The sequence below is a fragment of the Drosophila busckii genome, chromosome 3R (genome assembly GCF_011750605.1).
Source record: "Drosophila busckii strain San Diego stock center, stock number 13000-0081.31 chromosome 3R, ASM1175060v1, whole genome shotgun sequence".
Lineage (NCBI taxonomy): Eukaryota > Metazoa > Arthropoda > Insecta > Diptera > Drosophilidae > Drosophila > Drosophila busckii.
The window spans coordinates 18830395-18849267 of record NC_046607.1 but is presented as its reverse complement, the minus strand read 5'-3'; the positions used below and the strand labels follow the sequence as shown (position 1 = coordinate 18849267).

At 37.4% G+C, this 18873-nt stretch overlaps 2 protein-coding genes across 7 annotated transcripts in view; one reads left to right on the top strand and one right to left on the bottom strand.

The window, feature by feature from the left end:
• LOC108603022 (sex determination protein fruitless) overlaps positions 1-18873 on the bottom strand; it is a 115533-nt gene that overhangs the window by 2018 nt on the left and 94642 nt on the right. For 4 of the 6 annotated variants that reach the window (XM_017991422.1, XM_017991426.1, XM_017991424.1 and 1 more), the window contains 6 exons: positions 15078-15225; positions 14810-15010; positions 13921-14745; positions 10909-11163; positions 9458-9593; positions 5842-7159 (listed from right to left, as the gene is read on the bottom strand). In XM_017991422.1, the coding sequence (XP_017846911.1) occupies positions 6294-7159; positions 9458-9593; positions 10909-11163; positions 13921-14745; positions 14810-15010; positions 15078-15225 (2431 nt within the window). In that variant the 3' untranslated portion in view covers positions 5842-6293. Of the gene's footprint in view, positions 1-5841; positions 7160-9457; positions 9594-9777; positions 10433-10908; positions 11164-13920; positions 14746-14809; positions 15011-15077; positions 15226-18873 lie in introns of those variants that run through there. The other 2 variants (XM_017991428.1, XM_017991429.1) reach the window with 2 other exon arrangements.
• On the top strand, positions 13350-13862 carry LOC117134851 (odorant receptor 59b-like). The gene is made up of 2 exons (XM_033294046.1): positions 13350-13722; positions 13776-13862. The coding sequence occupies exons 1-2, from the start codon at positions 13378-13380 to the stop codon at positions 13851-13853; spliced, it is 423 nt and encodes a 140-aa protein (XP_033149937.1). The 5' UTR covers positions 13350-13377; the 3' UTR covers positions 13854-13862.

Genomic DNA, 18873 nt, shown 5'->3' with positions numbered 1-18873 from the left:
ACACATATATAATAAATAAATTCAAAAGTTTTAGGATAAATTAAATATAAATTTAAAAAAAAAAAAAAACAGGAAATTGGGCCGAGGGTTGAAAATTTGACACACAATATGCTTGTGTACGTTTGTGTATGTGTGAATTTCAAATGTGCGTGTGTGTGTTTGTGGGTGTGTGTGTGTGTGTGAGTGATAATTGGGCATACCCCCCCTGCTTTCCCCCTTACGCCAACCCCGCGCTAAGTCTTGGAAGCACAATTCAATTCAAAGCATATACAACTCAGTGGAAAAGAAAGAATAATTGAGTTTCAACAATTGTTGTTGTTGTTCTTTTTTGGTTTCCATAAAATTCAATTTATTTGCAATTAATATTAAAGTACGCTTGTATATATGTGTGTGTTCGAGTGTGTTCCGCCTGCACTTTAAATATTCATATATATTATATAATTTGATTTTTTTTTTTTCATTTTTTTCTGTTGATTAGTTGTACACTCTGTAATTTGTTGTTGTTGGTTTTGTTGAAATTAATATACCGCTGGCATTATGGGTAGAATGTTTATTAAAAAATTATTTTGCAAAATATATATGTATATATATTATTATTATAATAATAGTTGTAAAAAAGGTTTTGTTGTTGTTGCAACAAAATGCTGCAAGTGATTAGCACTTGCTTCATCAATTTGCTTAACTGTTATTTCAACAACAATTTTGTGTGTGTGTGTGTGTTTATAATATAAAAGAACTAAATGTATTTGTATTGCATTTATTAATACGAATTATAGATTAATGCTTAAGGGCTAAGGTTATACAATTAAACTAACATAGCTTAGAACTTGATCGAAATCGAAATCGAAACTGCAACAAATGCGCTTAACATAAGATACTCGCTCAACGTTTATTAGTTATAAACAAAATGTAACGAAATACAATTGTTGTGTCTGTGTGTGTGTGTGTAAGTCTTGTTGGCGTTAAATATTAGCAGTTAAAGAAAAATAAATATGTGTGTGTGTTGTGTAGTGTCTGTGTGTATTTATTATTGTTATTATTATGCTTTTAATTACATTTAAGTATGTATTTGAAATAGACACAGAAATATAGCGAAAAGTTTTTATTGCACTATCAATTTGTTTTCAGTTTTATGTATATATATGATATGCTTATAATCTTTAATGTGTATGTACGTGTGTGTGTGTGTGTGTGTGTGTAATTTGTGCGTGCCTATGTCCAGCCTAACCTTTAACCCCGTTTGCCCACAACCCGCTTAAAACCAAAAACTAGTTATTATTGCACATAAGTTTGAAAGCTGTCCGCTCTGCTTCTTCTTCTGCTGCTGCTGCTGCTCTTCTATATCTCTGGGGGCGTTCATACCTACACATACATATATATATATAGCTCTAAACGCCATTTTAAAAGTATATATTTGGATTTAGCACCGATTTTGCGTACCACAAATTAAATGTACTTACATACAAATTGTTTGTTTTACTTGCATTATAATTAACATAATTTCAATTTGTAGTGTAATGTGTGTGTGTGTGTGTGTGTGTTTAGTTTAACTATAGTTATCACATCATACATATAGATGAATATGTATAGCTAAAATTTCATGTTTTATAACAAAAGCTGCATTAAAATATAATATGTATAAAAAATATATATTTAGTATATAAAACATTAAATAAACATTAAGTCGGGGCAGTATTTTGATAAAGCATTAATTACTTTAACAGTTTGTGTGTGTTAAAAATTAAAACAAATAAATAAATAATATATATGCTATATATATATTAAGGCTAAGGCAACTTATTTATGTGTGTGCACCAAAATGTACAACGAGTAACTAAAATTTATAAACTACAAAGTGATAGAAAAACAAAAAAAAGTTAAAGCACTGAAAACTGTGAATTTAAATATGCGATATATGTAAGTATTGTACATAGCGGGGGGTGGTGGGGGGGCGGCCCTAACCTCAAACACTTTACATGCATTGGAATTTTACAGTTATGCGGGTATACACTCAATTTCATTTTTTTGTAACGTATAAATAAATTAACATTTTTTCGATTATTTAGTTTAGTAGTATAATTGTGTGGGGTGGGGGGGCATGTCTTACACTTTTTTGTTTTGTTTTAACATTGAAACGTACAAATTTTGTACATAATAAATACAATATTCAAACTTTAGACTACAAGTGTGATTGATTAAATTTATTTAACAATTTTTTGTTATATATAAGAGATATGTAAACACGCTACACGCAGAGAAATTGAGTGTGTGTCACATATAAAATGTTGCTTGTGCATGTGTGTGTGTATGTTAAATGCAACGACAAACAGTTATGAGTGCAAACTTGGCCTTTACAATTGGCACAAAAGAACAAACAGCAAATGTTGTTGTTGTTGTTGTTGTTGGGAAATATTTAACTAATTTAAAATACTACAATATTTAGTTTAAAATTTATGCAACAGTCTGCAGACTGGAAACCGCAATTTGTCTTGCCTATATACATAATGCTGCTGCTGCTGTTGCTGCTGCTGTTGCTGTTGTTGAAACCATCGCTCGCTTGCAACTTACTTAATTGACAAATCATTTTGGCTTACCATAATATTTTGCAATGCATGGTCAACATTAAAGTGTATTATTTAATAAACTAACAAATATGCCTATGCTGAGTATCAATTGGTAATGCAAGTTGTTGCTGCTGCTGCTGCTGCTGTTGTTGTTGTTGCTGCTGCTTATGGTGGCTGCTGCTGCTGCCGCCTGCTGTTAGCATAACGATTAAAGTTAGCATTAATATTATTATTAGTGTTAGTAGTAGAACTACTTGTGGTTGTTGTTGTTGTTGCTGTTGTTGCTGTAGCTTCTTTGTTTGTATTGCTGTTGTTGCTATTGCACAAATTGTCAGCGGCATAGCTTGGCGGCGTTATTTGCTTCAGCTGCGCCATATAATGTTGAAAGCTTTGCCTCATGCAATTGGCCAAATCTTTGGGCTCATCCTCCAGCTCAGTGTCGCTTTCCTCAATGAGTATTGGTTGTGCTTGTTGCTGCTGCTGCTGCAAACGCTGCTGCTGCTGCTGATAATAATTGCGTGCGTAGTAGTTGAAGGGCAATCTACGCTGCTGTTGCTGTTGATAGTTGCTGGCAAAATGTTGTTGCGGCTGCTGCTGCTGCTGTTTTGACTCGTCTGTAGTCCAAGCACCATAGTTCCAATTCAAGTACTGGCTATATCATTCGCTCGTTGCATTATGTTGCTGCTGCTGATGATGCTGCGGCTGCAGTTGCTGATGCAGCATATGTTGTTGCGCCAATGCATGCGCATGTTGCTGCAGTTGCGTTTGCTGTTGCTGTTGTTGCTGCTGCTGCTGCTGCGCTGCCGCTTGTTGCTGTTGTTGCTGCTGCGCTGCACTGAACGCTGCAGCAGCAGCCGCTGCCATGGCCGCCTGTGAAGCCGCAGCAAGCTGTGTTGCTGTGGGCGTGGCAGCGCCCACTGTTGTCGCCGTCGCCGCCGACATGAGATTGTCGAACTTGCGCGTGTCCGGATTGTACATTGGATGCTTGAACTTGCAGTGGGTGCGTAGATTATCGCTGCGGGTGTAGGTGGCGCGGCAGAGGGGGCACTCGAAGCGGCCGGGGAAGTGCACATGGTAGTGGTTGCGTATATGCGTCACGACCTTGCCGCAGAGCTTGCAGCGATGCAGGTTGCAGCCACCGGAGAGTCGCTCAAAGGTGAGACGCATATGCCAGGCCTTGGAGCCTTTTGTTTTTTGTATTTTGTTTATAATGTGCGTTTATTGTTTTATACGTTTGGTTAATTATTTAATTTAAATATATTTGGATTTTTGGTTTGGTTTGGTTTGGTTCGTTCAAACGCGTAAAGAAAAAAGAAGAGAAAAACAATGTTGTTGTTGGTGATTCACAGAAACAGAAAAATTCATTTATATAATTAACCTTAAGCTTTAAAATTGCATAACGTTGGCATTGTTTTATTTTTTTTTTTTTTGCAGTTTTTGTCGCCCTAGTTATGAATTAATGCTAATCATATTTTTTTACTTGGTTTGAAGTATGTCAAATTTTTTTTAAGTGTTGCTTTAGGGTTGGGGATATGGTTAAATTAATGATAAACATTTTTTGAAAAATAAGAGCAAGTCACGCAAAATTTTGTTACACCCAAAAAAAAGTTTAAAGAGTAGTTTGATCGAAATATTCGCATAGAATTGAATTAGTTGAAAATGGTGACAACACAATGTACTAAAATTAAATTAATTTAAACTGTACTCGACAATCAAAAATTACATGTTTTTTGTTTGGTTTTATTATGTACAATGAACAATATTCGATTAATAAATTAACATTGCTCAATGCAGAGACTGAGACTGATACTGAATACTTTGAAGAACCCAAACCAAATTATATGTATGTATATGAGAGGCTGTCGTCTTGTTTGTTGATAAACAATTACTAATTTATTATTATTAATGTGTATGTGTTTTGTTGTGTAGATGTGTGTGTATGTTTGTTGTTTCGATTTGTATTTGTTAAAAATCAAATTGCTGTTGTTGTTGTAGTTTTTGCCGAAACCGTATTAGTTTCCAATGTTTCGCTGATGTTTTATATATTTTTGTAGTATTGTTTATGCTAAATGAATGTACAAAGGGTTGTGGGGGTTTTTTTTAGGGGTGTATAGTAGTTGGGGGGGGCCATAACTCAATGAGAGAACAAATGCTTAAATTATAATTTATATAAAAATGATACAAAAAAGTGCTAACAAAAATTTGTAGTTGCATAACAACATATCGAATATCGATATATCGAAAATGATATTCAACACCCCTCCTGCCTATTGCCTGCAATAAGGAAAGTTTCTTGAATAAACAGTAAGAATAGTACAGACAGTTAAACAGACGTAGATAGAGAGAGAGCGAGAGCGTGAAAAAAGTGAAAGTAAGATAGACAGATATATCGATATATATCGTGTGTAGCGGCAAGAAAGTGAGTGAGCAAGAGCAAAGTGTATCAAAAGTCAATATTTTCAATCGTTTTGGCCAATTCCTGTTTTTTTTTTTTTTCGTTTTCGAGTAAGAATTTTAAATTTGATTTTTTTTTTTTGGTATAGTATAGAAAAAAACACATACATTTTAAATACGTAACTTACACATAAGTAGTATATAAATATTATGCATATATATAGTATAGTATATATAACTAAATTATAAAAAACTCATACGTAACGGCTGTAGTATAGTTAACGCTTAATTAGATCTTAGAAAATGAAAACTTACCGTAAGTTTTTAGATTGTGCGCTTCTAATTTGAGAATTATTATTTGTTTATAGTTTGAGTTTTGTTTGTTAAGTTTAGTACCTATGTTGGGGCAATTGTTGTAATATTATGTTCGTTTTTTTTAGCAATGAAAAGAACTGGAATTTGATTTGAAGAAGATTTATTAAGTTAAAAGTTAAAGAAGCTACGTTTTGTATTTTTACTGTTTTACATATGTTTGAGTTGCATAATTTGATTTATTTTGTTTGCTAGTCATATATATATATATTGTATTTAAACAATTTAATTTGTTTGATTAATTTGTTGCGAAATTATTAGAATTTTTTTACTTCAGCAATACACTTAAAAATGTGCTTAGTTTTTTTTGTTTTAGGAATAAATATAATTTTGTCGGTGGGTGTCTTGCCAAAGTTACAAGCTTAAGACGCCTTTATAATGCTTAATATATAAAATTGTTTATAGCAAATGACAAAGAACAAAGAAAATACTGCGCGCTGCATTTTTATATATATATTATTAATAAATATGGCAACACAGAACTAACACAAACAAAATTAGTTAAGGCTGACTATGCCGTTAATTAAATAAAAATTAAAACTGTTTGCTGCTGCTTTGAGGAAATTCAAATTTGACTATTTCCTTGCTCGTGGAATTCTAATGTAATACTTTTAAAAGTTCTCTTCTGTTCTTAAGTACTGGTAACGGTATTTTTTTTTGGCATATATACGAAATACCATACGGTTTGTAGTAAAAAGCATCTAAAGGTTATAATAATAATAGAAAAGTCTTTTTTAAAATCAACTACGTGCATAAAATATCGTACGCCGATAATATTACGTATATAATAGATTGTTAAGGTTGTTTGTAAATATTGTAGTTTAAAGATTTGAAAACCATTAGTTATTTTTTTTGAGAGAGTTGGAGCTGAAACTCTTAGGGCGCTAACTAACTAACTAAACTGCAGATTGCCACACAACAATCGTTCGATTAATATCGTTTAACAATTATCTAGAGAAGTGATCACATATGTACATAGTGGCTAAAGAAGCGATCCTTGATGTCCGCATGCTTGATCTTGCAATGCGCCTTCATGTTGTCGCGACGCGTAAACTTTTGCCCACACACAGGACACTCGTGACTCTGAGGACGATGTATGTTGGCATGATGCCAGCGATTGGACACGATCTTGTTGCAGCTGACGCAGCGATAAAGCGTGGGCAGCGTGCCAGAGAGTTGCACAAACAGCGTGGAGTAGTCAATGTTGTGATCGCGACGATTGGCGGCGGCGGCAGCTGCTGCTGCTGCAGCAACAGAGCCTGAGGCGGCAGCAGCAGCAGCAGCAGCAGCGGACGCAGAGTTGTTGCTGCCAGTGGCAGATGAAGAGCTGGGCTGAGGTGAAAGTGTAGCGACAATAGCAGCAGTGGGCTGATAAAGCGGCTGATGCGACGACGGCGGCTGCGGCGGCGGCGACTGTCGATGAGGCACATAACTATGCGACAGTTCGCCATTGGGTGAGGCATAGCTCAGATGCGGCTGCTCCTGCTGGCGATAGCTTGACACTGTGGGTGAATAAGCTGCCTCAGCAGCGCATATAGTGTCGCGTCCCAGATTCAAAGCTGTTTGCGGCGCTGCTGCCAATGGATGCGCATGGTAACGATTGCAGCGTATGGCGCGCATATTGCGCTCCTTGCATTTGTATTCGCAGTTATAGCTGCTGCTGTCCATATAAATGTCCGTGCTGCTTGCCTCGACTTCATCATGCGGCGCATAGATTATGGCGCGTCTATATTTGGGCGCCATATGTTGATAATGTTGCGCCTCAACTTCTTGCAGCTCATTTTCAGCCTCATGCTGCGGCTTGTGGCTGTTAAAACATTTAACGCGACCTGCAAACAGTTGCGTTTCGTATTTAGCGTTATCACTGTAGTGTTGATTTTTGGGTGGGGCCTGTGACTTTTGGTTGGTGAGGTGGACATTCCAATTTGGTTTATTGATATTTTTTGATTTCAACTAAGTGTGTGCGGCGCATATAGTTTAGCTATAATGTATAATGCACTAGCTTTGTGTGTGTATATTAATTATATATAGCATAGTATTTGTTGTTGTGTGTTTGGAATAAATGTTTGGTACTAGTTATATGCAAACGAATTGTACGAATTATGTCTACGTATATCTCACTTTTTGTTTTGTTGTTTATGTATTGTTGATAAGTAACATAACGGCAATAATATAAATCAAATATGCATTGACAGTGTGTATAAAGTGAAGAGTTCAATAGCAAGGATATAAGCTGGCTATAAGGCTTAGGCTGTTTGGTTGGTGTTGTTCGTTGTAAAATCATCATAATAATATTTGTTAATTAAACAAATCAAACATATTTATAAATTAGCTGCTTAATTTCAAAAATTATAATTGGACTTAAAGCTATGTTTTGTGTGTTTTTTTTTCAGCGCATTTGGTTTGGATTGGTTTCAAGCTATAAATAATAAACTCAATAAACTTAACGCATTTTCATTTGTTCTTGTGTCATTTGTGTTTTACAATTTATAATACAATTTATTTATAATACGCATTTGCTTTTCAATGCTTCAATGTTGCAACAAATTCTATTTTTTTTTATTATTATTATTATATATGTTTCTAGCAAATTCCAGTTCTTTTTTTTTTGTTGTCCTTTGTTTTAGGGTTAGTTTTTCACTATTTTGGGTGCAGTATATTTTTTGTTATGGTGCTTTCATTTTTTTTATTCAATTATTAATTCATTTATTTATTTTTTGGTCACACACACACACCCAAACACTTGCTTGTGTGTTTGGCTTGCTCCTTAGACCTTTAAACTAAACACACACATTTAACGTACACACACACACACACACACATATATATACATAGTTATGTATGCATTAGAGAAGAATAATAGTTGAAAAGACATTTAGTAGTTGAACAACCAATTAAAGCAACACATTAAATTAAACGAATAAATCAGACAATCAATTTTACATCGCTTCACATTTATATATGTATGTGTGTGTGTGTGTGTATTGGTGTGTGTATGCAGCAGTATTAGTGTGTTTAAGTAACGAAAATAAATATTGCATAGTAAAGAGCGCATAAATTTTGAAGCTTTTTGTTTTTAATTTATTTATTTTTTATTAACTTTTTTCTTACCGACAGTCTTTTATTTGAGTGAAATTTTTTTTTTTTGGATTTTCTTAGACAATAAGTTGCAACATTAAAGACGAAAATAGAGTTAGAAAAATTTTTGATGTTACGTTTTATATGTTTATAAAAAAAATAAAAGCAAAACTTAGTAAAACAGCAGACTGTAGTGTGTGTGTGTGTGTGCTAAAAAATATAAAATGAGCTAACAAAACTTAAAAGTAATTAAAAATCAATTAAAAATATATATTAAAAATACATGTATACGTGTGTGTGTATATTTGTTTGTATGTGTGTGTGTGTGCATAATAAACATGCAACATGCGGCAACAATACGAATCAAGTCGTAACTATACCAAATACGTTTACGATTATTACAAATACAATAAAGCTAAGAAAATTGCCTAAAGCTAAGATATAAGAAACAACAAAATATATATATATATACTATATATATGTATGCATATAATAAGCATATATAAGCTATAAACTAGATATATATAGTTGGTAGGAGAGGTGTTGATCTGTTGCTCTAGCAAATGGCAGGTTTCAATCTCATACAAGAGATAAATATTTAAACTATAAATTAAATGGCTTAGGCTATAAATCATTCAAATTGTAAACTACGGGAATATGCCAAAAATTAAAAAAAAAAATAAATACAAAAAAAGCAAATGACTAAAAATAAAATTACAGCGGGTCAGGGCTTGGGGGGTAAGAACATGCAGGATAAAACTTTGGAGCACCGCTCTAATGTTTAAAACTAAAAAACTTGCTAATGCTTTACAACTACAAGGAAACGCTTGGAAAATAGAATATACAACGTAAAAAATAAAACTTATGAAAAAAAAAACTGTACAACATAAGAGAGAGACGTGTGTTGTATTAATTAATATTGAGCTATATTAATTAAGTTTTTCTTATATTTTTTTTTTTTTTGGGTGCAAAGCACAGAGAGTATAAAAAACAATAACAATAGATAATAGTTTAGGTGTGTATGCGTTTTTTTTTTCTTTGGCACTTACCGTCAATGTTGTCTGTGGGATCCAATGGCAACTGCTTGGCATCGTTGTGCTCCTCACGCGCATCGGCGGCCTGCAGCGCATGCTGCGATAGCAATGTGGACATATCCTCCGCATGCATTTTCAGAGCGGCTGAGCTCTGAGTTTGACAAGAAAGTTTCAAATAATTAGCATCACTTATAGAGAGAGAGAGAGACAGAGCGTTGCGCTTTATTTAAGGAAACGTTACAATTGCAAAAATTGTGCTTAGAACTGCAGCTGCATAAGTTTAAATTAAGTTACAAACAAAATTCTAATTTAATAATACTAATGCTAATAACTAAAAACTAAACCTGAGGCGTGTGTGTGTGTGTTTCAAATGTGTGTGCAATGTCAAGCGCTATCCTCGCCTACATTGATGGTAATAATGTCAGGCAAACGCTTCGCGCTTGAGCTCGAGCTGCTGCTGCTCGATGTTGCTGTTGCCTGTTGCTGGCTCAGCTCCTGCAGCTCGCGTTCGTAGCATAAACGATGCGATTTGCACTTGTTATGATGATTAACAATCTCGAGGCGAAAGTTCGAATTGCCCTCGACAAAGCTTGTGCGTATATCCGCCAGCTCGTTGCTCCATTTGCGGCAATGCTTGCAGTACATTGTGTTGGCCAGCTCATCATATTGCAGCCAGTCGAATTGGTATAGCCAATTGGCACGAAAGCGTCCGCTCTTGCGTGAGCTGCTGCTGCTGCTTGCCGCTGGCGGACCCAGCAGTTGCTGCTGCTGCTGCTTTGTATGTTGCTGCTGCTGCTGCTGTTGTTGTTGCTGCTGCTGCTGCAGTAAGCGCTGCACAGTGCTGTCGAGCGTCTCTTGCTGATATTGCAGCTGCAGGCTTTTGATTTGCGCCTCCACCGCTTGTTGCAACAACAGCTGTTGCATGCTGCTGCTGCTGCTGCTGCGTTTTGCTTCACTAGTTGTTGTGTCTTTTGTATTGCAATGTTTGAGCTTTTAATTCAAATCATAACATACATAGCATAAAAATAAGAAGAAAATACTTTAACTTAAGAAAAAATTTGGCAAAACAATCATCTCTACTTTATAGAAGGAAGGATTTTCTTGCTGTATTGTTGAGATTTTTTCTTTTTTCTTTGGGACGAGCAGTTCCAAACACAACCCAATCCTTCGTTCTGTTCGTTTTCGATTCTTTGCTTTACGCGAATTTTTTCTTAAATTTTACAAAAGTTACTTAGGCAGCTTGCAGTTGGATTCAAAGCATTTTGCAATTGGCTTAAGCTTAAGTTTAAATACAAGCTGTACAATTTATATATATAAATAAAAACAAAAATCATGTACAATTCAAAATGCAATTCATTGGAACCATCGTACCGCTCCAAAAGAAAAAACCTTAACAATTAACTTAGCTAACAAAATGCGCTGTTTTTTTTAGGGGGCAATTGCAGGTAAAAATTTGTTGAACTTACCGGCAAGTATTCGGGTGGCAATGCCACGTGATGCTCGCGATGTTGCTGCTGCTGAGCATCGATGAGCTCCTGTTTAATGCTCAGCGATTGGCTAAGACTGCTCAGTGTGCTAACCGCGCCCACATTGCCGCCGCCCAAATGTCCGACTGTCATCGATAGCGGCGAATCGCGTCGACCGCCGCCGCCGCCGCCCGCATCCTCTGACTCTGATGTGCTGCCGCCTGTCTTGGGCACGGGACTCGATTTAAAATTTGCCTGTAATCAAAAAATATACAAAAAACATTATAAACAAAACTTTCATTCAGTGTTATTTTCAGCTGCACGCTGATAAGCGCCGACTATTTGTGTTTAGAGCTTAACATACGGCCTGATAAGCTTATCACATTTTGATTTACAACAACAACAAGTTTGTGCAAACATTTCACAATTATTTTCACTTATTTGTTTTCAAGTTGAATTCTAATTACCAAAGCAGATGCCAATGTTTACTCTTTATGTATAAATCTAAATAAATTTAATTTTTTCCCAGAAAAAACAACAACAATGAGATTAATTGTTAAAAAATACTAAGCCAGAGCTTGAAATTCCCCAAGCACAAAATTTACGCTGTATTTTATATTTAGATGAGCGGTAAGTTCCCAACTGTAGATAACTCCCAGTTCGACCAAGGAATGAACCGAATGTACCCGAACTGCTATTCCCTTTGACATCTTTTGAGAGCAGAATCGCTGCATTGATTGCTTAGCCCTCTACTCGTTCAGCCATTTTCAATTGAAGAAAACTCCTAGTTCGGGCAAGGAATGAACCCAGGACCGAACTTCTATTCCTCCTTTTATTTTCAGCTGAAGAAAACTCCCAGTTCAACCAGGACCGAACTATTCCTCAATTAAAGTCCTGCTTATCTCTTAATTAATTAATGCAAATTAATTCCTCTACTTTTACCTTCTCGTATATCAACAGCAAGTTCCTTTTCGATACTCGAATGAATACAGCTACGTTTCTATTCCATAATTAAAGTCTTGCTCAGCTTTTAAGAGCAATTTTTGGAAATCATCGATAAGTCCCTCTAGTTTTATTTCCTCATTTTTCAACAGTAAGATCCTTTTCGATAATCGAAATGCTACGTTTCTATTCCTCGAGTCTTGCTGTTCTGTCTTTCAGGACTAATTTGTATACAGCAGTTTCACGTTTGGAATTTTGCATTTGTTCGATTTGCGTGAAAAACTAAAAATCGATTTACAAAAATGTACCACAGGAAAGACAAACGCTTAACCGAGTGTTAACTACTTGATGTCAACTTTGTATTACAAATTCTGTTTATATGTCAAAAGCACAGACAGCTAGCACTCAAATCGAAGACATAACTAACATATAATTAAGCTTGAGTGTGACTAACTGAGTGTGACGCATATAAAAGGACGCAGCACTGTGTGCATGAACAACAGTGTAGCCATGAGAAAAGTATTTGATTTGATATACACGCCGAGTTTGGAACAGCGCGTGCACTCGCGCTACTGCTACAAATATTTGGTTTATTTGTTAAAGTTGGTGGGCTGGCTGCCACCAGAGCAAGGACTCAAATATTATGCATACAAGTTGTGGACTGCGCTAGCTTGCGGCTTAACTTGGTTATATTTGCCTATAGGACTAGCGCTGAGTTTTGTCTATGAAGTCAACGGCTTGACGGTGCCGCAGCTTATAGGACTAAGCCAAATATTTATAAATACAATAGCAGCAATAACTAAGAGTGTAATACTCTATGTGCTGCTGTGGCGACTGATGCAGATCTGTACTAAAATGGATGAACTGGATGCGCAGCTTAGAGGCCATAAGGAACGCTTGGGCATACAACAAGCTGTAGCTCAATCCAACTATATAGTGTTTATATATACAAGCATTTATGTGGGCTATATAGTGACAATGATATTAGCTGGCATATTGACACACAAGCCGCCGTTTATTGTCTACAATCCTTTCTTTGATTGGCGTCATGGACTTTGGCAGTTTTCAGCGCAAATGCTGCTGGAGAATCTAAGTGCAGGACTGGGCGTGCTTATGGAAGTTATTGTGGATAGCTATAATATAGTGCTGTTGATAATGCTGCGCAAGCATCTGCAAGTGCTCAAGGCGCATATCAAACAACTACGTCGGCAACTTAATGCTGAGGCTGAGCATTATCAGGATTTAGTTAGCTGCATTATTTATTTCAAAAGTATTGTCAGGTAAGACAGTTAAGCAATTTATTTATGGAAATAAGACCTCAAAAGAGAAAATGAAATAGCTGCCAAATTTGGGTTCTTATTTCATAATGAAATTCGAATTCGAATAGAAAAATCAAATCAAAGTAGATCCAGTCCAAATTCGATTGAAGCTACTTTAACTATAGCCTGTTTTCACTTTTTATTTTATTACCTAATTTATTTTTATAACTAATACTATATTGCCTTTGCCTACAGCTGCTGTGAGTTGATGCGTCCCGTTATATCCGCCACTATCTTTGTGCAATTTCTAGTCGTTGGCCTAATGATGGGTCTGGGCGCATTGAATCTGCTGTTTATCGATAACTTTTGGCAAAGCATACCTACACTTGTTTTTTTCTTAGCTACCATACTGGAAACTTTTCCCTTTTGTTATGCTTGCGATTTATTTGTGCATGATCTGAAGGATTTATCGTATGCTATAGTCGCTTCGCATTGGCTAGATGCTGCGCCTAGTTATAAAAAAACGTTGCTGATATTTCTGCAATATTCACAGCGTTCGATTGTTTTTGTTGCTGGCGGCATATTTCCCATTTCTATGAACAGCAATATTAAGGTAAGCGCCATTACTTGCAATTTGTTTAATTTACTTAATGTTACTAATTGCAGGTAGCTAAAATTGCCTTCAGCGTTATAACTCTAGTGCAGAAAATGAATCTAGCTAATCGTTTTGTTAACAATCAATAAAAGTAAGCGCTAGTCTAATGTGTTTTAACAGCTTTGCTGGGCGAAGCGGTGCGGCGCGGTCGCTCACCTGTGAGTCCTGTGCGTAGTGTCTGTCCTGCATGTGGGCCGCATTCGCTTGATGATGGCTCGAGGACAACGAATTATCACAGTTGGATGATGAGTTCTTACGTCTGCGCTTACTACTACATAGCTGATCGACTGGCGTTGTGCTCAGCTCTCGCTCACGATCTCTATCTCTGCTGCTATCGTTGCGCTCTCGATTGTTGTTGTTGTTGTTGTTGCTGCTGCTGTTGTTGTTGTTGTTATTGTTGTTGCTGGTACTGTTGCTGTTGTTATTGTTGTTGTTACTGTTGCTATTGTTGTTATCCTTAGTACTGTAGTCCAGCTGCATTAGCTCATCTCGGCTATCTGCACGTTCCAGCGTGCCACGATCACTGCCACGATCGCTGCAAGCGTCGCCGCGACTATTCAACGCATCTGCGCTGGCGCTCCTGTTGGCAGCGGCCGCCACTGCGGCGGCCATAGCAGCTGCAGCAGCACTGGCGCTGCCGACGCTAGGAGATCGTTCTGAGGCGCCTGTCGTAAGGCCCAGGGCAGCAACAGCTGCATTCACATTGCCACCAGCGGCGGCAACAGCAGCAGCCGCAGCCGCAGCAGCGGCGGCAGCAGAGCTGCGCTCGCTTAGACTTAAGCTGCTGCTGCTGCGCTGCAGATCGTCGCGCAGATCGCGTTCGCAGCGTGAGCGCAGCGAGTCGCGTGAATCGCGCACATCGGCGCTCATACCGCCGCCATAGCTGGAGACACGCCCAGTGGGCGAGCTGGCGGCCGAATCGCGCAGCTTATCGCAATCTGAGCGATAGTTTACATTGTTGTTGTCTGTAAGACCGCGCACCTGTACCGGAAATATATAAAGTTAGTTAAAGCTGCTGCAAGTTGGTTCTATAGCTAAAACAGACCTGCAGACTTTCGGCGGTTTTGAGAAACATGGGCAGCGAGCTTTGACCCACATTAACCTCGCCCTTGTACATAAAGTCGAGCAGCGAGCGCATCTCTGAATATCGCACATCCTTCAAATAGATAATGGGATGTGGATGCTGATTCTGTAGGAAAATCGTCTCAAAGTACGGACTGCAGGCAGACAGTATAGTCTGATGTGCCTATTCAAATAAATAAATAAAATTTAATTGAGCTAGGCTTAAGTTTAAGTTGGGTTTGCTTTGTTACCTTGACTGTTTCACCCTCGCAGGCGAGCGTGACATCGCAGAGCGCCTCACGCTGCAGCAGTGAGGTGAGCACGCCGGTTAGATTTGTGGGATGATTGTTCCAGCGTAAACAAAATTGCTGGTCCATCGCTCCTTGCTCAGTGTTGTACCTACAAAAATGGAAATTAATCATTACTAAATTGTTAACACAAAAAAGTTTATTGCAGCAAAGTTATTTATTCGATGCGAGACCATAATTATGCTTGTCTGATTTATTTCAGATTTTTTCGTTAATTAATCAGAGCGTAAATCGTTCTTTTTACATTTGCAGGGGTGAGCAGAGAAATATTTTTTATACAAGAATATAGTTTATAAATAGTAGTAGCTATATACCAAATTTGGTTGCTCTAGCTCTTATAGTTTCCGAGTTTTCATTGCTCATACATACGCACATGGCTATATCGACTCAGTTTGTCTTGCTGATTAAGTATATCTATTTTTAATGGCTTATAATTATTATTCTATTGCCGGAGCAGCAATTGTAGCATAGGTAAGCCAATTGGCAATTAGTATGCGTCTCGGAAGTGTTTGCGGAAACGGAAGCGCTTGTATCTATAACGTTATCGCTCATATATTAGTCAAGCGCTCTCGCTGCTTTTCGCTCACTCTCTTGTTTTGGTAATTTGTCACTGCTCCCCGGCAATTGTTTATTGCCCTACAATATCTAGATACGATTTGTTTGCTGTAGACCAAAATTATTAATTGCATTTCCCGTTAGGCGATAACAACTGCCATTGCTGGCACTCTTACTCTATTTCGAGAGTGTTAATTGCCATTTGTTGTTGCCACTGTCCACTGCCAATTGCCGCTGGGCTCTATAACTGTTAATTACTATGCGCACTCATGTAAATTTAGTTGTAAATCTGCGCTGCATCGATTGTAATTTATGTTCAATACACACACACACACACACACACACACACAGAGATTTAAATGCATTGCATAATATATAGTGTCCTAGATAAGCTTTGCATGCTAATTTATGTTTTTTAGCCTTACATATGCACAATATACTGTAATTGCTGCTATAACAATTGTGTGTGTGTGTGTGTGTGTAAATATATATAAACATTTCTTGGTATTTTGCTAATCTTAACTGCCTTGGAGCAAAGTTCTAATGTTGTGCACCAAACCCAACAAAACATTTGATAAGCAAGCCCACTTACACTTTTGCTTTTCATTTGCTGCGCGGCTGCCGCTCTGTATACAATACACAAGAGAGCGAGAGCACAAAAGAGAGATAGAGAGAGTGAGAGCTTTGAGCAAGAGCGCACACATTACGTTGATTTGCTTGAACAGCTTAACAAAACACATAAATAAACAAAACGTCAAAGAACTTTTTTGCAAATGTGTCTCAGTGTGGCCGTGGGAGTCAGAGAGCGAGCGCAAGAGAGAGCGCGCGCGTGGGAGAGAGCGCGGCAAGCGACGTATGATCGCGAGAACCTGCGCATGTGTGTATAACAGTAACAATAACAATCATAACAATTACAGCTACAAGTATGCGTATGCGTATGTGTGTGCATGTGTGTGTCTACGCTTGGGCCGGCCCCAGCGCTGTCGTCAGCTTTTTTTTTTATTATATGCAGCGCCGACGTCGACGTCAACGCCAACGCTGTCGTTTTTTTGTTTTGTACTCTATACGCTGCTGCTGCTGCTGCTGCTGCGGCAGACTTCTAAAATTTAATAGCACAAACAATCAACGACAAGTATATCGACAACGTGCGCATGTGTGTGTGTGTGTCCAACGGTTATTACGAGCACGCAGTTAGCGCGCTGCTGGCAGCGACAGCGGCAGCGCTACTTTCGCTTTCGCTGCGTGTAAACTTTTTGCAATTAATATTTGCTGCCCAATGCTACTTGAATATGAGTTTAGAGCTTTTGCTATAAATTAAGTAAAGCAAAAATATTTTAATAATTTACTTACAGCGTAACTTTCAGTCTAAACACATGACTGAATTTATTTATATTTTTGCGCTATCATTTTAATAGCACACAAGATCACGCGCCTTACGATTTTGTTAGCTATACGCAATGTAAAATTAATTGTGGCATATTTTATATCGAATACATTTTTTTCACACTTGTGTGCTGCCAAAAAAAATATTGTTTATGTATTTTAGACATGCGTGTGCTAATAATTAAGCAACAATTAGCAGCTTATGTATGTTAAGCTAAACAAATAGCATATACAACTAAATTGAAGAACTATTTATATATAAAAAATTGTCGAGCTGCCAATTTGGCATAAAACTAAAATGCATAAAAAAAGTTAATTTTGTAAGCGCCGGCGCCAGCAACAATTTAACACACTCAGCAGCAATTTCAATTTCATTGCAGTTTTTTTTGTTCATTGTTTACAGTTTTGTAATTTCACTTGCGCTTTTTTCTGCGAATGCAAATTTAGCAACAAATACAAAAAGCGACTTTTACTTTCAGCTGCTGCTGCTGCTGCTTACGTAAAATTGTTGTAGCTTATCAGATACAGCTGAGAACACACAGCAGCGAACGAGCTAAAGAGAATTCTAGTTGAGGCAGACGCCAAATGAATTTGCAAATTGCGCAATATGTTAAAACGCGTTCGTCCGCATGCTGCTGATCTCAAATGTGCTGAGGCGCTTAATATTTGTTTGTTTGTTTGTTTGTGCTTGGCAAACATTAAGCGCTGATGAGCTGCAACGTAATCAGTTGAGAGCTCAAATCATAGCCAAAGCATAGAAAATCAAGCTGCAAATTATGATATCGAGTGAGTTTGTTGTCACGTGCTAGTTTTTTTTGTAGTCTAAGTACTTAGATAATCACACACACACGCACATACGCACACACACAATAAAAATACAGCACACGCGTCCCACGCGGCGTATCAGTTATGTGGCCTTCAACTTACAATTAGCAGCGCCTTATCGTGCGCAACAGCAACGCAGGCAGCGCTGCTAGCGTCGTACGCTGCTGCTGCTGCTGTAATAGCCAAATAGCTATTCAATTTACACGTTCTAAATTGACGGCAACAACATGTTGATGTATCTGTGAGATACGAACGCGCGCGAGAGCGGCGCGTACAGCTGCGATAATAATTATAAATACAAAGTAGTTTGTTTATATTTGTTGTGCTGTTGTTTTTGCTATTCGTACTCAATTTGCTGTGTTGTTTAGCTTTGGCATTAGAACTTTACATATTGGCGTAGGTTGTTGTTGTTGTCTGCGTTGTAATTTTACCGTTCAGTTCAACGACCGCTTGACGGCGTCGTCGCCGCTTACAACGCTGAGTGTGTCTATTGAGTCGCCCACATGGCCACATGAACTCAAATCAATCAACGTGTTCATGTTCATATTGTTAACGCTGTCTAAATAGATCATAAAATAAAACTATAACATGTTTGCCCTTCGTATTTTTGAAAAAGCGCAGGCATTAAATCAAACCAAATGATGCGCAAACTAAGATAAAATATACATTTAATATACATATATAAATATTTGTATATTTGCAAGCGCGCGATTGAAGGCAGAAGGCAAACCAGATCAAGATTAGCTTTCAGGTTCACCTTGGCTCAATGGTCAAATGTGCAAAATGCTTCAAAAACAAAAACTAAAGCTGCAAATGAGTCAACAACAACAACAACGAGCGACTAACATTTGAATAAACTAAATAGCGAATAGGTTTGGCTCGAACAGCAGCAGCAGCAACTTGTAAAAGATGAAGGTCAGCGTTTCAGTTACAAATACACATAGGCTATAGCTATATACAGATACTTGAAGTTAAA

Coding starts and splice junctions, on each gene's coding strand:
- LOC117134851 (XM_033294046.1), top strand. CDS start 13,378: ATGCGTCCCGTTATATCCGCCACTATCTTTGTGCAATTTCTAGTCGTT. Junction 13,723..13,775: donor CTATGAACAGCAATATTAAG/GTAAGCGCCATT, acceptor TACTAATTGCAG/GTAGCTAAAATTGCCTTCAG.